General features: G+C 48.9%; 1 protein-coding gene across 3 annotated transcripts in view; it reads right to left on the reverse strand.

Moving 5' to 3' along the window:
- The window catches only part of KCNH2 (potassium voltage-gated channel subfamily H member 2), a 316,360-nt gene that overhangs the window by 283,482 nt on the left and 12,878 nt on the right, over positions 1-20,000 (reverse strand). Inside the window, exons 2-3 of one of the 3 annotated variants that reach the window (XM_073582209.1) lie at positions 16,865-17,002; positions 12,534-12,685 (exon numbers count right to left, since the gene is read on the reverse strand). In XM_073582209.1, the coding sequence (XP_073438310.1) occupies positions 12,534-12,609 (76 nt within the window). In that variant the 5' untranslated portion in view covers positions 12,610-12,685; positions 16,865-17,002. Of the gene's footprint in view, positions 1-12,533; positions 14,024-16,864; positions 17,003-20,000 lie in introns of those variants that run through there. The other 2 variants (XM_073582210.1, XM_073582208.1) reach the window with 2 other exon arrangements.

The raw sequence follows: 20,000 nt of genomic DNA on the forward strand, positions 1-20,000 counted from the left end.
ACGCCAATGCACTTCCAGAGACAACTTCAAAAAGCGATTTCTCGCTGTCGGTGTAACATTTTTGGGTCATAAAAGGATCAACTAACTTATCTTTTAAAGGGCTACATGATCATTTAAGTTCTGAAAGGTTCCCTTTAAGGGGCTTATCCGGTGAAAACAAATTATCTTCTATCAACTGTAAAGGGGATAACTTACTGATCACTGAGGATCGGACTGTTGGGACCCCCAGAGGTCTACAGATCAGGCTTTGTTACCCAGTGAACGAAAGTCTACAGCCCCATCCTTAATGTAGCAGAGGTGAGCCTGGAGGGACCGAGGAGAGCCTGGAGGGACAAGACTAGGTGAACACCTGACTTTTCGCTAGAGCCCCTGATGGTGGGGTTAGACTTGGCTTCAGATGGACTCCTTGTTTTACTCCAGGACAGACCCCGGACACATGACAGCTAACCCACAAAGGGGTAGAAAGCTGAAACAGCCAGGAATGGATGGCACAGGCAGGAACAGGCAGGTGATGGACAGGTACTGGCAGACTCGGCTGACACACAAGTGGACACGGTATGTACTGGCAGGCACGGCTGGTATACAGGGCAGGTTCACAGTGGACACTAACACTTTCAGGAGTATCTGCATTCTCAGGAAACCGTTTATGATAACTGTAGAGGAGAAAAATGAGGATGAATGAACTCATGGAGATCAACATCCAACACTGCGGAGACACCATCACGTTTCTCAACTTAGTGATTCTAGAGCGCAATTCTACAGTCTTTTACTAGGCATTGCTCCTACCAGCCAGTTTCCTACTCCACACTGATGAGGGGCAATACCCCGAAACAGCTGTCTGTGGATGCATACCATGTTTTGGCATAGGTGGTTTCCTTCATTGGAGACTGCCCTTCCCGTGGTTGTTCCTTCCCGGGGAAAGACCTGGCTGGTCATTGCTTGCGTTGAGAAACATGTGATGGTGTCTCCGCGGCTTCTGTTTTGCAACTGTAGAGGAGAGTCATTGGCTCCTAGCTCCACCACTTACTCAGACAGGGTGCGGGCTGCTTAAAACCTATGGCCAGTACAGGGCAGGGAACATTGGGTGGAGTTTTGATATTATGACATCACGCTGTCTGCACTGACATGAACTTTCAAAAACAGACAAAAAGGCCTCAAAGTCCTCAATCTCAGTCATTTTCTGCAGAGCTCTCCTTACAGCCTTCTGGATGCAAAAATCATCAGCTGAACATGGAGTCAAAGCTGCCACCATGCCATGAACCACCTCTGTGAGTAATTCAATCTGCTGATGCTCTTGGTGCTGTTGCTGGTGCTGCTGGGAGCTGGTGCTGCTGGGAGCTGGTGCTGCTCTCGGTGCTGTTGCATAACCAGCTTACTTGTCTCCTGTTGTGCCAGATGTTACTGCTGTTGCTGGTGCTGCTGTATTTGTTGCTGGTTCTGCTGCTGGCCTTGTATGAGGTGTTCAATCAGGTCCTCCATGCTGACTGACGTTGCTTGCTTGCTAGCTTAAGGCCGCCTTAACCCAGGACATGTAGTACCTCTGTAGCAGTCACACATTTCCTCGGAACGCTGCCTGCACTTCTAACGCCAATTGTGGGAATGCTTGGGTGCGTGATAAGGTAATACAGAAACTGTTTACATTTAAAAGTCCAGGCTGGCTTACTGAAGCTTCATAAACCAGCCACAAGCAAAGGAAAATAAACGGCCTATCAGTGCAGGCAAAACAAAATAAACAGTTCCAACAAAGTCACTTTTAGAGACAGTCCAGGACACACAGGCTGGATAGCATCCAGCATACCGGCTCAGTCTGGAGACCTCACACAAGAGGTCTTCTTACCTCCAGTCACACATGCCATGTGTCAAACAAACAGACTCCCAGGTTGGAGATATGGTGGCTGAGCAGCCTACTAGCCCTAAATCTTCAGCTGCTCACAATTAGAGCTGGACCCAACATGGCTTAATCCCTTCTAGTACTATGTGTACTAGAGCATTACTCCCGGTTTATATCACAGAGGACATGCACCTCGGTCACACATATCTCTCATCCACTATGCCTCCCAAAGGCACTTTACAACATACAGAATAATACAGATACTGAGAATTACACCCAGTAAACAGGACAGGAGGAGTGGTGCTGTGCAGTGTATGTATACAGGACAGGAGGAGTGGTGCTGTGCAGTGTATATATACAGGACAGGAGGAGTGGTACTGTGCAGTGTATATATACAGGACAGGAGGAGTGGTACTGTGCAGTGTATATATACAGGACAGGAGGAGTGGTAATGAGCAGTGTATATATACAGGACAGGAGGAGTGGTACTGTGCAGTGTGTATATACAGGAGGAGTGGTACTGTGCAGTGTATATATACAGGACAGGAGGAGTGGTACTGTACAGTGTATATATACACAGGACAGGAGGAGTGGTACTGTGCAGTGTATATACAGGACAGGAGGAGTGGTACTGTGCAGTGTATATATACAGGAGGAGTGGTGCTGTGCAGTGTATATATACAGGACAGGAGGAGTGGTGCTGTGCAGTGTATATATACAGGAGGAGTGGTGCTGTGCAGTGTATATATAAAGGACAGGAGGAGTGGTACTGTGCAGTGTATATTTACAGGAGGAGTGGTGCTGTGCAGTGTATATATACAGGACAGGAGGAGTGGTACTGTGCAGTGTATACAGTGGGTACGGAAAATATTCTGTACCCAATGCAAAGAGAAAACTGAGAGGAGACTTAATAGCTGTATACAAATATCTGCAGGGCTGTCACATTGTAGATGTTAGGGTCGGCGGAACGCACCAGATATAAATAGGAGGTGCGTTCGCCGCCCGGGGTCCACCATGCGGTAGATGGTAAGACCGCTGCTGGACAATGGCAGATGCACCAAAAGGTAAAGTACTGCGCTCGGGTTAACGTCACCCGAACGCTAAGAGCGGCTCTGTTAAGACACAGAGTCGCCTTACAATAAAGAATGTAAGGACGCTGGCCCTGTTAGCCTCACAGGATGACCAGCGAGTGGCGTTGCAGCCGCAACCGCCAATGGATGCTGCTGCCGCAGCACGGCAGTAACTATAGCCGCTGCAAGACGGCGCCGGAATGCCGGACATAGTCGGACGCTAGTGTGCAGTGCAGGAGGTACAGTGGCGTGTAGCTTGCCACAATCTGGCGCTGAAGAACCAACACTCTGTCACCATTCGTATTATCAGAGGGAAGGGATTTCTTAATAAGTCAGTCACCAGTCCAAGCATCCATCACCATACACACACAGCATAATATGCTACACTAGCGCATGGCCGAGCCGCCATGCAGGCTTTTTATAGCCATGCGCTTCCGGGACCTTCCAGTACCCTGGAAGGAACCAATCAGATCCGACGCAGGACCTGAGCACGTGACCTCTGCTCTCCAGTTAGAGGTCAAGTTGCGGGCATGCCCAGTAGCACGGAGCGGTTCCCTGCTGAGCAGGTTGCGCTACCATTGCTGCACCAGAGGTGGCAGCAACATCCAGGCTCACAGAACAAGTCTGAGCAGCATGCCTGGCTCACCGTGATTGCTGAGCAGGGCTCTGAGCGGTCGGAGCGGAATGGGAGACCGCTGAATGTACGGCTCTGGATTCCTGCTGTGCAGAGCCAGAAATCCGAAGTCATTATTGCCCTCTACTCCTCTTTGGTCAGACCTCAACTGAAATACTGTGTCCAGTTTTGGGCACCACATTTTAAAAAAGACATCAGACTGGAGCAAGTTCAGAAAAGAGCGACCAGATTGGTGACCGTTCTGCAAACCCTGTCTTATGAGGAAAGGTTGCAGGATTTGGGAATGTTTAGCTTGCAGAAGAGAAGACTTAGAGGAGACTTAATAGCTGTCTACAAATATCTCAAGGGCTGTCACATTGTAGAAGGATCATCTTTATTCTCATTTGCACAAGGAAAGACTAGAAGCAATGGGATGAAACTGAATGGGAGGAGACACAGATTAGATATTAGAAAAAACTTTTTGACAGTTAGAGTGATCAATGAGTGGAACAGGCTGCCACGAGAGGTGGTGAGTTCTCCTTCAATATAAGTCTTCAAACAGAGGCTGGACAGACATCTGTCTGGGATAATCCTGTCAGTCCTGCTTTGAGCAGGGGGTTGGACCAGAAGACCCAGGAGGTCCCTTTCAACTCTACGATTCTATGATTCCGATCCCTCTATATTTTTCACTCTTTGTTTCATTGCAGCAATTTGGTAAATTCAAAAAATTTCATAGTTTTTCTCCTTAATGTACACTCCGCACGCCATCTTGACTGAAAAAAAGAAAACAGAAATGTAGAAATTTTTACAAATTTATTAAAAAGGAAAAACTGAACCAAACTGGACCAAGGTGAGTCACTGGACGTGGTAGATCTTGATTTTTCCAAAGCGTTTGATACCGTGCCACACAAGAGGTTGGTACACAAAATGAGAATGCTGGGTCTGGGGGAAAATGTGTGTAAATGGGTAAGTAACTGGCTTAGTGATAGAAAGCAGAGGGCGGTTTATAAATGGTATATTCTCTAACTGGGTCTCTGTGACCAGTGGGGACCGCAGGGGTCGGTGTTGGGACCTCTTCTCTTCAACATATTTATTAACGATCTGGTAGAAGGTTTACACAGTAAAATATCGGTATTTGCAGATGATACAAAACTATGTAAAGCAGTCAGTACAAGAGAAGATAGTATTCTGCTACAGATGGATCTGGATAAGTTGGGAACTTGGGCCGAAAGGTGGCAGATGGGGTTTAACAATGATAAATGTAAGGTTATACCCATGGGAAGAAGGAATCAATATCACCATTACACACTGAACGATAAACCTCTGGGTAAATCTGACATGGAGAAGGACTTGGGGATCCTAGTTAATGATAAACTTACCTGGAGCAGCCAGTGCCAGGCAGCGGCTGCCAAGGCAAACAGGATCATGGGGTGCATTAAAAGAGGTCTGGATACACATGATGAGAGCATTATACTGCCTCTGTACAAATCCCTGGTTAGACCGCACATGGAGTACTGTGTACAGTTTTGGGCACCGGTGCTCAGGAAGGATATAATGGAACTAGAGCGGGTACAAAGGAGGGCAACAAAATTAATAAAGGGGATGGGGGAACTACAATACCCAGAGAGATTAGCAAAATTAGGATTATTTAGTCTAGAAAAAAGACTACTGAGGGGCGATCTAATAACCATGTATACGTATATAAGCGGACAATACAAATATCATGCTGCAGGTCTTTGGAGGTGGTCTGTGGATTGTCCTTGACTGTTCTCACCATTCTTCTCTGCCTTTCTGATATTTTTCTGCCACTTCTGGGCTTAACAAGAACTGTACCTGTGTTCTTCCATTTCCTTACTATGTTCCTCACAGTGGAAACTGACAGGTTAAATCTCTGAGACAACTTTTTGTATCCTTCCCCTGAAAAGCTATGTTGAATAATCTTTGTTTTCAGATCATTTGAGAGTTGTTTTGAGGAGCCCATGATGCCACTCTTCATAGGAGAATCAAATAGGAGAACTACTTGTAAGTGGCCACTTTAAATACCTTTTCTCATGATTTGATACACCTGGCTATGAAGTTCAAAGCTCAATGAGGTTACAAAACCAATTTAGTGCTTCAGGAAGTCAGTAAAAAGTAGTTAGGAGTGTTCAAATCAAGAAAATGATAAGGGTGCCCATACTTTTGCACCGGTCAAATTTTGTTTAAATGCAGATTGCACATTTTCTGTTAGTACAATAAACCTCATTTGAATCCAGAAATATAACTGAGTCCATCAGTTATTAGATATATGAAACTGAAATAGCTGTTGCAAAATCCAAAATTGTTATAAAGAAAAAAGGTTAACATTAATAGGGGTGCCCAAACTTTAACATATGACTGTATACAGGAGGAGTGGTACTGTGCAGTGTATATATACAGGACAGGAGGAGTGGTACTGTGCAGTGTATATATACAGGAGGAGTGGTACTGTGCAGTGTATATATACAGGAGGAGTGGTACTGTGCAGTGTATATATACAGGAGGAGTGGTACTGTGCAGTGTATATATACAGGAGGAGTGGTACTGTGCAGTGTATATATACAGGTCGAGTGGTACTGTGCAGTGTACATATACAGGAGGAGTGGTACTGTGCAGTGTATATATACAGGAGTAGTGGTACTGTGCAGTGTATATATACAGGTCGAGTGGTACTGTGCAGTGTATATATACAGGTCGAGTGGTACTGTGCAGTGTATATATACAGGTCGAGTGGTACTGTGCAGTGTATATATACAGGAGTGGTACTGTGCAGTGTATATATACAGGAGGAGTGGTACTGTGCAGTGTATATATACAGGAGGAGTGGTACTGTGCAGTATATATACAGGAGGAATAGTACTGTGCAGTGTATATATACAGGACAGGAGAGGTGGTACTGTGCAGTGTATATATACAGGTCGAGTGGTACTGTGCAGTGTATATATACAGGAGGAGTGGTACTGTGCAGTGTATATATACAGGAGGAGTGGTACTGTGCAGTGTATATATACAGGAGGAGTGGTACTGTGCAGTGTATATATACAGGAGGAGTGGTACTGTGCAGTGTATATATACAGGAGGAGTGGTACTGTGCAGTGTATATATACAGGAGGAGTGGTACTGTGCAGTGTATATATACAGGAGGAGTGGTACTGTGCAGTGTATATATACAGGAGGAGTGGTACTGTGCAGTGTATATACAGGAGGAGTGGTACTGTGCAGTGTATATATACAGGACAGGAGAGGTGGTACTGTGCAGTGTATATAAACAGGTCGAGTGGTACTGTGCAGTGTATATATACAGGTCGAGTGGTACTGTGCAGTGTATATATACAGGAGGAGTGGTACTGTGCAGTGTATATATACAGGAGGAGTGGTACTGTGCAGTGTATATATACAGGAGGAATGGTACTGTGCAGTGTATATATACAGGAGGAATGGTACTGTGCAGTGTATATATACAGGAGGAGTGGTGCTGTGCAGTGTGTATATACAGGACAGGAGGAGTGGTACTGTGCAGTGTATATATACAGGAGGAGTGGTACTGTGCAGTGTATATATACAGGAGAAGCGGTGCTGTGCAGTGTATATATACAGGAGAGGTGGTACTGTGTATATATACAGGAGAGGTGGTACTGTGCACAGTGTATATATACAGGACAGGAGGAGTGGTACTGTGCAGTGTATATATACAGGAGGAGTGGTACTGTGCAGTGTACATATACAGGAGTAGTGGTACTGTGCAGTGTATATATACAGGACAGGAGAGGTGGTACTGTGCAGTGTATATAAACAGGAGGAGTGGTACTGTGCAGTGTATATATACAGGAGGAGTGGTACTGTGCAGTGTATATATACACAGGTCGAGTGGTACTGTGCAGTGTATATATACAGGTCGAGTGGTACTGTGCAGTGTATATATATACAGGAGGAGTGGTACTGTGCAGTGTATATATGCAGGAGGAGTGGTACTGTGCAGTGTATATATACAGGAGGAATAGTACTGTGCAGTGTATATATACAGGACAGGAGAGGTGGTACTGTGCAGTGTATATAAACAGGTCGAGTGGTACTGTGCAGTGTATATATACAGGAGGAGTGGTACTGTGCAGTGTATATATACAGGAGGAGTGGTACTGTGCAGTGTACATATACAGGAGGAGTGGTACTGTGCAGTGTATATATACAGGACAGGAGACGTGGTACTGTGCAGTGTATATATACAGGAGGAGTGGTACTGTGCAGTGTATATATACAGGAGGAGTGGTACTGTGCAGTGTATATATACAGGAGGAATGGTACTGTGCAGTGTATATATACAGGACAGGAGGAGTGGTACTGTGCAGTGTATATATACAGGACAGGAGGAGTGGTTCTGTGCAGTGTATATATACAGGAGGAGTGGTACTGTGCAGTGTATATATACAGGAGGAGTGTTACTGTGCAGTGTATATATACAGGAGGAGTGGTACTGTGCAGTGTATATATACAGGAGGAATGGTACTGTGCAGTGTATATATACAGGACAGGAGGAATGGTACTGTGCAGTGTATATATACAGGACAGGAGGAGTGGTACTGTGCAGTGTATATATACAGGAGGAGTGGTACTGTGCAGTGTACATATACAGGAGGAGTGGTACTGTGCAGTGTATATATACAGGACAGGAGACGTGGTACTGTGTAGTGTATATAAACAGGATGAGTGGTACTGTGCAGTGTGTATATATATATATATATATGTGTGTGAGGAGTGGTACTGTGCAGTGTATATATACAGGAGGAGTGGTACTGTGCAGTGTATATATACAATATACAGGAGGAGCGGTGCTGTGCAGTGTATATATACAGGAGGAGCGGTACTGTGCAGTGTATATATACAGGAGAGGTGGTACTGTGTATATATACAGGAGAGGTGGTACTGTGCACAGTATATATATACAGGACAGGAGGAGTGGTACTGTGCAGTGAATATATACAGGAGGAGTGATACTGTGCAGTGTATATATACAGGAGGAGTGGTACTGTGCAGTGTATATATACAGGAGGAGTGGTACTGTGCAGTGTATGTATACAGGAGGAGTGGTAATGTGCAGTGTATATATACAGGAGGAGTGGTACTGTGCAGTGTATATATACAGGAGGAGTGGTACTGTGCAGTGTATATATACAGGAGGAGTGGTACTGTGCAGTGTATATATACAGGAGGAGTGGTACTGTGCAGTGTATATAAACAGGAGGAGTGGTACTGTGCAGTGTATATATATACACAGGAGGAGTGGTACTGAGCAGTGTATATATACAGGAGGAGTGGTACTGTGCAGTGTATATATACAGGAGGAGTGGTACTGTGCAGTGTATATATACAGGAGGAGTGGTACTGTGCAGTGTATATACAGTATACAGGAGGAGTGGTACTGTGCAGTGTATATATACAGGAGCACCAGACAATACGCAACGTTTCACATGACGCTTCATTATCTCCCTTGACACGCCGTTATCCATTTGTCACATGACACGTCTGATGTGACGCAGCGTTATCTCATGTGACTCTCCCCTATCTTGACAAGTACCGGTAAATATCTATTTCCAGTCACTCTCCCCCAAGTCAAGAGCATGTCCCCCATACAATCTCCAGAAAATATAAGTCCTGCCTCGGTCACATTGTCCCTTTTGCTTCTTCCTGGTCATATCCGATTCTGGGAAAGCTGGGTGACAACCAGTACAAACCATAATTCCCCCAAACTCCTAAAGGCACATCCATGTGCATATGTCTACGCCCCCTGTCCTTTGCACACTTGCATTTTCACGTCTTGTCACAGGACACTTGCATTTTCACGTCTTGTCACAGATTCTCTGGGATTTTGGTCTGTACTGTGACTGGGCCCTTCGTACACAGGAATATGCTCTGATCTAAACCCTCCATTGTGGCTCTGGCAGGATGTTGAGGGTCGAGGTCCTGCTGGAAGGTGAACCTACACCCCAGTCTCCATTCTTTTGCAACCGCTAACAGGTTTGCCTCCAGGATTGCCCTGTATTTAGCTGCATCCATCTTCCCATCACTTCTGAGCAGCTTCCCTGCCCCTGCTGAAAAAAAGCCTCCCCACAACATGATGCTGCCACCACCATGTGTGACGGTGGGGAAGGTGTTTACAGGGTGTTAGTTTTTCACCACACATAGCGTTTTACATTTGGGCCGCAAAGTTCTCCTTTGGTCTCATTGGACCAGAGCACCTTCTGCCACATGCTCGCCGAGTCCCCTACATGGCTTTTTTGCAAACTGCACTGAACAGGACTTCTTATGGCTTTGGAAAATGTCTTTCCTCTTGCTGCTCTTGCATAAAGGACAGATTTGTGGAGAACAACTAATAGTTCTCCTGTGGACATATTGTCCCCCCTGAGCTGTGGATTGCTGCAGCTCTTCTAGTGACCGTAGGCCTGTTGGCTGCTTCTCTAATTAATGCTCTCCTTGAATAGAGTGCTCTACAACATGTTCAGAGCTTGGGCTACTTTTTTTTTTTTTTATAACCTAACCATGCTGTATCCCTGACCTGTCAGGTGTAGAGAGTGTGGGAACTGATACTAACTGAACTATCCCTCCACCAAACTGTACAGCGTCGGGCTCTCCAGGCCTTCACCAAACCCAGTGTCGTCTGATCTGAAGAATTATAAACAGCATAATGAGATCTGAGGTTTGTTACAATGTGACAGTTCAGCGGAACCCAGCAGCCGCCACACGGCTCCCTACTTGTTACAATGTATCAGTGCAGATCACATGTCTGATGTCCAGGATCTGGAGACAATAAGTCCACGTTGGATACAGGGATGATGTGAAGCAGGACTTGTATCCAAATATTACAGGGCAGGAGCAGAGGGAGATGGGGATTTACAAAACCTTCTGCGATGGAAAGAAGCCACAAAGCAGACGAACGACCGCTAAAGAGGCTTAGAAAGTGAAAGGAGCCATCTGATTGGTTTCTACGGTAAGCGCTAATGTTTTTTCTTTAGAGACCCCGCTGAGAAAAGCCAGAGCGCAAAGTACCCCGCTATATACACAGCTTCACACATTGTGACTGTGCTAATTAAAGGGACAGTACACGTTATAAAACGCCGACATCAGGGCTGCACTCGTCACATGTGCCCTAGTCTATCTGGTAAAAGGACGACCGAAACAATGGGAACCAACTAAAAGTCCGACAGAGCAGAACACTCTACTAGATGTCACCTGCAGTCCTATGTAACACCACAGAAAACACAGTGATTACTCTCTAAGTACAGATAATGTAGTAGATGTCACCTGCAGTCCTATGTAACACCATAAATAATTTCAGGAGATCAGGGGACTCCTGAAGGCTCCATGTACATCACATGTAGGGACCCCGTCTACATGGTCGGCTATGGGTACATCACATACAGGGACGCCGTCTACATGGTTGGCTATGGGTACATCACATGTAGGGACGCCGTCTACATGGTCAGCTATGGGTACAGTACATGTAGGGACCCCGTACAGATGGTTAGCTATGGGTACATCACATGAAGGGACCCACCGACCCGTTATACATGGTCGGCTATAGGTACATCACATGTAGGGACCCTGTATACATGGTTGGCTATGGATACATCACATGTAGGGACCCTGTATACATGGTTGGCTATAGGTACATCACATGTAGGGACCCTGTATACATGGTTGGCTATGGATACATCACATGTAGGGACCCCGTACAGAGGATTAGCTATAGGTACATCACATGTAGGGACCCGTTATACATGGTTGGCTATAGGTACATCACATGTAGGGACCCTGTACAGAGGATTAGCTATAGATACATCACATGTAGGGACCCGTTATACATGGTTGGCTATAGGTACATCACATGTAGGGACCCTGTATACATGGTTGGCTATGGATACATCACATGTAGGGACCCTGTACAGAGGATTAGCTATAGGTACATCACATGTAGGGACCCGTTATACATGGTTGGCTATAGGTACATCACATGTAGGGACCCTGTATACATGGTTGGCTATGGATACATCACATGTAGGGACCCTGTATACATGGTTGGCTATAGGTACATCACATGTAGGGAACCCTGTATACATGGTTGGCTATGGATACATCACATGTAGGGACCCTGTATACATGGTCGGCTATAGGTACATCACATGTAGGGACCCTGTATACATGGTTGGCTATGGATACATCACATGTAGGGACCCCGTACAGAGGATTAGCTATAGGTACATCACATGTAGGGACCCGTTATACATGGTTGGCTATAGGTACATCACATGTAGGGACCCTGTATACATGGTTGGCTATGGATACATCACATGTAGGGACCCTGTATACATGGTTGGCTATAGGTACATCACATGTAGGGACCCTGTATACATGGTTGGCTATGGATACATCACATGTAGGGACCCTGTATACATGGTTGGCTATAGGTACATCACATGTAGGGAACCCTGTATACATGGTTGGCTATGGATACATCACATGTAGGGACCCTGTATACATGGTCGGCTATAGGTACATCACATGTAGGGACCCTGTATACATGGTTGGCTATGGATACATCACATGTAGGGACCCCGTACAGAGGATTAGCTATAGGTACATCACATGTAGGGACCCGTTATACATGGTTGGCTATAGGTACATCACATGTAGGGACCCTGTATACATGGTTGGCTATGGATACATCACATGTAGGGACCCTGTATACATGGTTGGCTATAGGTACATCACATGTAGGGACCCTGTATACATGGTTGGCTATGGATACATCACATGTAGGGACCCTGTATACATGGTTGGCTATGGATACTTGACATGTAGGGAACCTGTACAGATGATTAGCTATGGGTAAATCAAATATAGGGATCCACGGACCCGTTATACATGGTTAGCTATGGGTACATCACATGTAGGGACCCCGTACACATGAACATCTTATGATGAAACCCAGCAAGAATCCATTTCTTACTTTGTCCTTCGAATTTCCGTATGATGGTGTCCAGGAAGGTGTTCTGAGGGGCGACGTGACCTCTTCGGACAGGCATCCTTATCCCATGAGTGGCTGCTGCTGTCTATCCTCTTCCTTGCCGATCACATGAAGGTTGGTGGCACGTGTGACCCCTAAAACAACACGTACAATGTCCAAGTCCGATTCAAAGTAGATCCAACAAAGGGGAACATAGAGGTCTCCGGTGCCACGGGCCAGAGCTAACGTTGAGTTTCACGGTGCCACGGGGGAAGAGACAAAGTAAGGATCACAGTGCCACGGGGCAGAGACAAAGTAAAGTCCACGGTGCTACGGGGGAGAAGTGTCCCAAGCTCCGTGTATGGAGAGACTGATATTACCAGAGTGCGAAGCTCCGGCCGTGCAGCTACCCAATGCCCGTGGTCTTCTTGCGGCTCATTGGTGACTGCTAATCTCTCACCTGGGGCCGGATAATATATGGGGAGGATCTAGGAGACAATCCTTTAATGCCGGGCAGTGCCCATGCACCTTCTGCCGCCCGGCACCTGTACTTAAATCAGCCGCGGACTCTCAATGCCAATCACGGGGTCTCATCTGCACGTGTGCCTGGGTGGGGGCGCTGTTAACCCTTTCAAGCCTCAGCCAGCAGTATAGTCAGACAATGGAAGTCAGGGCTGGCAGCGTGTTCATCCCTGGAGCTGGAAGTCATGCTGGGAACAGCGGCTGACACTTATCTGCTCCTATTATTAGCAGGACCCTCACCCTCCTCGCACACGGCGTGGTCCACAGTAAGGGTCCACAGGGCACAGGCACAAGGTAACCACAGGCCCCGGTGCCCCTACCGTCACCTGTAGGGTATCGCTTACTGGTATTGGTTGTGGAGGCACACAAAGGAAATGAAATGAACCTGTCGGCACGACCCTCTAAGGGATGTCAGGTGTCCACCCTAAGATATCATGAAGGTTATGACTTCTGGCCACAGGGGCAACGGCCACGCGAGACGCTGTCCAGGAAACTTCCAGAAGAGCGGATGCAGGCGACCGTCCAGAGCCTGGCACACTTGTTCCGTCCTGCAGGGTGGTCTTCAGGTGGATGAAGCCCATGCGTTCCAGCACGCCATCTGAACAGTGGCGCCGATGGAGATATCCCAGTGGCCTTGGGTGCTGTCGGCGCTATTATCCCATGATCCTTTGTTGGAGAAGGCGGGAATCGGTGGTGAACGTGCACGGAAGGGAGGTCGGAGCCCTGAGATCCGGGTGACGGGGTGTATTTTTCTGCCACCTGCTCGGGCGCCCCCTGGTCGGTGACTACGCTGCTCTCGTCTGGCAGGGCGCAGGACGCGTGCTGTAGTGTGGGGCTGGCAGGGAGCCGGGGCCGTCTCCTCCAGAAGGCATCCCCTTATTAGGAGAGGAGGCAGCAGGGGATGCTGGAGGAGACGGATGGTGTTGTGCCTGGTCTTGCATGTTGATGCCGCTGCTCCTCCTCCTCCTCACCGTCCTCCCCCTCCGCTGTCAGACAGAAGGGATTCCCAGCTGGGAAGCATCACAGGCTCCGTCTTATGGGGACGAAGGGGGGTACCGGTCTGTGTGCAGCCCCCCCAGAGACGTGCTGCTGCCGAGGTTCCAACCACAGGACGCCTCCATGACGGGCACAGGTGGAGCAGCACAGCGAGGGTTAAAGGGACAAATGAAGGAATCACAGATAATTGGGTAAAAGGTGTCATTATGTGGGGGTAGGACACAGAGGTGAGGGCAGAGGGGGCAGCTTCAGCAGCAAAGCACGAGGGTCCGGACGGGAGGAGTAAATGAGGCACGAGGGTCCGGACGGGAGGAGTAAATGAGGCACGAGGGGCCGGACGGGAGGAGTAAATGAGGCACGAGGGGCCGGACGGGAGGAGTAAATGAGGCACGAGAGTCCGGACGGGAGGAGTAAATGAGGCACGAGGGGCCGGACGGGAGGAGTAAATGAGGCACGAGGGGCCGGACGGGAGGAGTAAATGAGGCACGGGGGGCCGGACGGGAGGAGTAAATGAGGCACGGGGGGACGGACGGGAGGAGTAAATGAGGCACGGGGGGACGGACGGGAGGAGTAAATGAGGCACGGGGGGACGGACGGGAGGAGTAAAAGAGGCACGGGGGGACGGACGGGAGGAGTAAATGAGGCACGGGGGGACGGACGGGAGGAGTAAATGAGGCACGGGGGGCCGGACGGGAGGAGTAAATGAGGCACGGGGGGCGGACGGGAGGAGTAAATGAGGCACGGGGGCCGGACGGGAGGAGTAAATGAGGCACGGGGGGCCGGACGGGAGGAGTAAATGAGGCACGGGGGGCCGGACGGGAGGAGTAAATGAGGCACGGGGGGCCGGACGGGAGGAGTAAATGAGGCACGGGGGGCCGGACGGGAGGAGTAAATGAGGCACGGGGGTCCGGACGGGAGGAGTAAATGAGGCACGAGGGTCCGGACGGGAGGAGTAAATGAGGCACGAGGGGCCGGACGGGAGGAGTAAATGAGGCACGAGAGTCCGGACGGGAGGAGTAAATGAGGCACGAGGGGCCGGACGGGAGGAGTAAATGAGGCACGAGGGGCCGGACGGGAGGAGTAAATGAGGCACGGGGGGACGGACGGGAGGAGTAAATGAGGCACGGGGGGACGGACGGGAGGAGGAGGCACGGGGGGGACGGACGGGAGGAGTAAATGAGGCACGGGTGGACGGACGGGAGGAGTAAATGAGGCACGGGGGGCCGGACGGGAGGAGTAAATGAGGCACGGGGGGCCGGACGGGAGGAGTAAATGAGGCACGGGGGGCCGGACGGGAGGAGTAAATGAGGCACGGGGGGCCGGACGGGAGGAGTAAATGAGGCACGGGGGGCCGGACGGGAGGAGTAAATGAGGCACGGGGGGCCGGACGGGAGGAGTAAATGAGGCACGGGGGGCCGGACGGGAGGAGTAAATGAGGCACGGGGGGCCGGACGGGAGGAGTAAATGAGGCACGGGGGGCCGGACGGGAGGAGTAAATGAGGCACGAGGTTCCGGACGGGAGGAGTAAATGAGGCACGAGGTTCCGGACGGGAGGAGTAAATGAGGCACGAGGTTCCGGACGGGAGGAGTAAATGAGCCACGAGGTTCCGGACGGGAGGAGTAAATGAGCCACGAGGTTCCGGACGGGAGGAGTAAATGAGCCACGAGGTTCTGGACGGGAGGAGTAAATGAGGCACGAGGTTCCGGACGGGAGGAGTAAATGAGGCACGAGGTTCCGGACGGGAGGAGTAAAGGAGGCACGAGGGGCCGGACGGGAGGAGTAAATGAGGCACGAGGGGCCGGATGGGAGGAGTAAATGAGGCACGAGGGGCCGGACGGGAGGAGTAAATGAGGAGCGAGGGGCCGGACGGGAGAAATAAATGAGGCACGAGGTTCCGGATGGGAGGAGTAAATGAGGCACGAAGGGCCAAACAGGAGGAGTAAATGAGGCAGGCGGGGCCAGATCAGAGGAGTAAGTGAGGCACAAGGTGCTACACAGGAAGAATCGGTGTTTATATGAAGGCCGGTGGGATTAATACAGGGATTAGACGAAAACAAGATATTTACATCTCAGAGCTAATCCTGACCCAAAAGGAGCACAAACTACGGAGGTGGCCGGAGCGCAACTGATCTCATACATTACATATATATCAGAACCTGAGCAACAGATCACACGTATCAACTAAAGGGTAACTGACTGCCCCAATATTACACAGACAGTCACTATTAACAAGAGGATCAGATTGAATATCAAAACAGAACCCAAGCTTTGTCCTTCATTATACGCCAGAGCTGCACTCACTATTCTGCTGGTGCAGTCACTGTGTCCATACATTACTGATCCTGAGTTACATCCTGTATTATACTCCAGAGCTGCACTCACTATTCTGCTGGTGCAGTCACTGTGTACATACATTACATTACTGATCCTGAGTTACATCCTGTATTATACCCCAGAGCTGCACTCACTATTCTGCTGGTGCAGTCACTGTGTACATACATTACATTACTGATCCTGAGTTACATCCTGTATTATACTCCAGAGCTGCGCTCACTATTCTGCTGGTGCAGTCACTGTGTACATACATTACATTACTGATCCTGAGTTACATCCTGTATTATACTCCAGAGCTGCACTCACTATTCTGCTGGTGCAGTCACTGTGTACATACATTACATTACTGATCCTGAGTCACATGATCCTGTATTATACTCCAGAGCTGCACTCACTATTCTGCTGGTGCAGTCACTGTGTACATAAATTACATTACTGATCCTGAGTTACATCCTGTATTATACCCCAGAGCTGCACTCACTATTCTGCTGGTACAGTCACTGTGTAGAATGTTCCTGACGTCCGATCAGCTCCATTATGGCAGTGGGAGATGACGCAGTGTAGGCCTCGTCCAGTGTCAGCAGCTGTAGAAGATGAGACGATGCAGTGATGTTCGGTCCTGGAGAGAGAAAAGCACCCAATGTGTATAATGTCCAAGTATGCAGCCCAAACATCCTAGGGAACTTCATCTCCAGGAGTCATGAGTATGCATCCAATCCTACCACGTGTGATACTGACTGCTGCATCTAAAACTACCATGTGTGATACTGTGTGCTGTATCTAATCTAATTCCATATACACAGTGTCAGGGGCTCAGCACTCTCTGTACACACACACACACACACACACACACACACACACAGTGTGGGTCTCTCTCTCTCTCACACACGTATACACAGTGTGGGTCTCTCTCTCTCTCACACACGTATACACAGTGTGGGTCTCTCTCTCACACACGTATACACAGTGTGGGTCTCTCTCTCACACACGTATACACAGTGTGGGTCTCTCTCTCACACACGTATACACAGTGTGGGTCTCTCTCTCACACACGTATACACAGTGTGGGTCTCTCTCTCACACACGTATACACAGTGTGGGTCTCTCTCTCACACACGTATACACAGTGTGGGTCTCTCTCTCACACACGTATACACAGTGTGGGTCTCTCTCTCACACACGTATACACAGTGTGGGTCTCTCTCTCACACACGTATACACAGTGTGGGTCTCTCTCTCACACACGTATACACAGTGTGGGTCTCTCTCTCACACACGTATACACAGTGTGGGTCTCTCTCTCACACACGTATACACAGTGTGGGTCTCTCTCTCACACACGTATACACAGTGTGGGTCTCTCTCACACACGTATACACAGTGTGGGTCTCTCTCACACACGTATACACAGTGTGGGTCTCTCTCACACACGTATACACAGTGTGGGTCTCTCTCACACACGTATACACAGTGTGGGTCTCTCTCACACACGTATACACAGTGTGGGTCTCTCTCACACACGTATACACAGTGTGGGTCTCTCTCACACACGTATACACAGTGTGGGTCTCTCTCACACACGTATACACAGTGTGGGTCTCTCTCTCTCTCTCACACACGTATACACAGTGTGGGTCTCTCTCTCTCTCACACACGTATACACAGTGTGGGTCTCTCTCTCTCTCACACACGTATACACAGTGTGGGTCTCTCTCTCTCTCACACACACGTATACACAGTGTGGGTCTCTCTCTCTCTCACACACACGTATACACAGTGTGGGTCTCTCTCTCTCTCACACACACGTATACACAGTGTGGGTCTCTCTCTCTCTCACACACACGTATACACAGTGTGGGTCTCTCTCTCTCTCACACACACGTATACACAGTGTGGGTCTCTCTCTCTCTCACACACACGTATACACAGTGTGGGTCTCTCTCTCTCTCACACACACGTATACACAGTGTGGGTCTCTCTCTCTCTCACACACACACGTATACACAGTGTGGGTCTCTCTCTCTCTCACACACACGTATACACAGTGTGGGTCTCTCTCTCTCTCACACACACGTATACACAGTGTGGGTCTCTCTCTCTCTCACACACACGTATACACAGTGTGGGTCTCTCTCTCTCTCTCTCACACACACGTATACACAGTGTGGGTCTCTCTCTCTCTCACACACACGTATACACAGTGTGGGTCTCTCTCTCTCTCACACACACGTATACACAGTGTGGGTCTCTCTCTCTCTCACACACACGTATACACAGTGTGGGTCTCTCTCTCTCTCACACACACGTATACACAGTGTGGGTCTCTCTCTCTCTCACACACACGTATACACAGTGTGGGTCTCTCTCTCTCTCACACACGTATACACAGTGTGGGTCTCTCTCTCTCTCACACACGTATACACAGTGTGGGTCTCTCTCTCTCTCACACACGTATACACAGTGTGGGTCTCTCTCTCTCTCACACACGTATACACAGTGTGGGTCTCTCTCTCTCTCACACACGTATACACAGTGTGGGTCTCTCTCTCTCTCACACACGTATACACAGTGTGGGTCTCTCTCTCTCTCACACACGTATACACAGTGTGGGTCTCTCTCTCTCTCACACACGTATACACAGTGTGGGTCTCTCTCTCTCACACACGTATACACAGTGTGGGTCTCTCTCTCACACACGTATACACAGTGTGGGTCTCTCTCTCACACACGTATACACAGTGTGGGTCTCTCTCTCACACACGTATACACAGTGTGGGTCTCTCTCTCACACACGTATACACAGTGTGGGTCTCTCTCTCACACACGTATACACAGTGTGGGTCTCTCTCTCACACACGTATACACAGTGTGGGTCTCTCTCTCTCTCACACACGTATACACAGTGTGGGTCTCTCTCTCTCTCACACACGTATACACAGTGTGGGTCTCTCTCTCTCACACACACGTATACACAGTGTGGGTCTCTCTCACACACGTATACACAGTGTGGGTCTCTCTCTCTCTCACACACGTATACACAGTGTGGGTCTCTCTCTCTCTCACACACGTATACACAGTGTGGGTCTCTCTCTCTCTCACACACGTATACACAGTGTGGGTCTCTCTCTCTCACACACACGTATACACAGTGTGGGTCTCTCTCACACACGTATACACAGTGTGGGTCTCTCTCTCTCTCACACACGTATACACAGTGTGGGTCTCTCTCTCTCTCACACACGTATACACAGTGGGTCTCTCTCTCTCTCACACACGTATACACAGTGTGGGTCTCTCTCTCTCACACACACGTATACACAGTGTGGGTCTCTCTCACACACGTATACACAGTGTGGGTCTCTCTCTCTCTCACACACGTATACACAGTGTGGGTCTCTCTCTCTCTCACACACGTATACACAGTGTGGGTCTCTCTCTCTCTCACACACGTATACACAGTGTGGGTCTCTCTCTCTCTCACACACGTATACACAGTGTGGGTCTCTCTCTCACACACGTATACACAGTGTGGGTCTCTCTCTCTCACACACGTATACACAGTGTGGGTCTCTCTCTCTCACACACGTATACACAGTGTGGGTCTCTCTCTCTCTCAC

The sequence above is a fragment of the Dendrobates tinctorius genome, unplaced genomic scaffold (assembly GCF_039654945.1).
Source record: "Dendrobates tinctorius isolate UK_male_01 unplaced genomic scaffold, ASM3965494v1 ptg000070l, whole genome shotgun sequence".
NCBI lineage: Eukaryota > Metazoa > Chordata > Amphibia > Anura > Dendrobatidae > Dendrobates > Dendrobates tinctorius.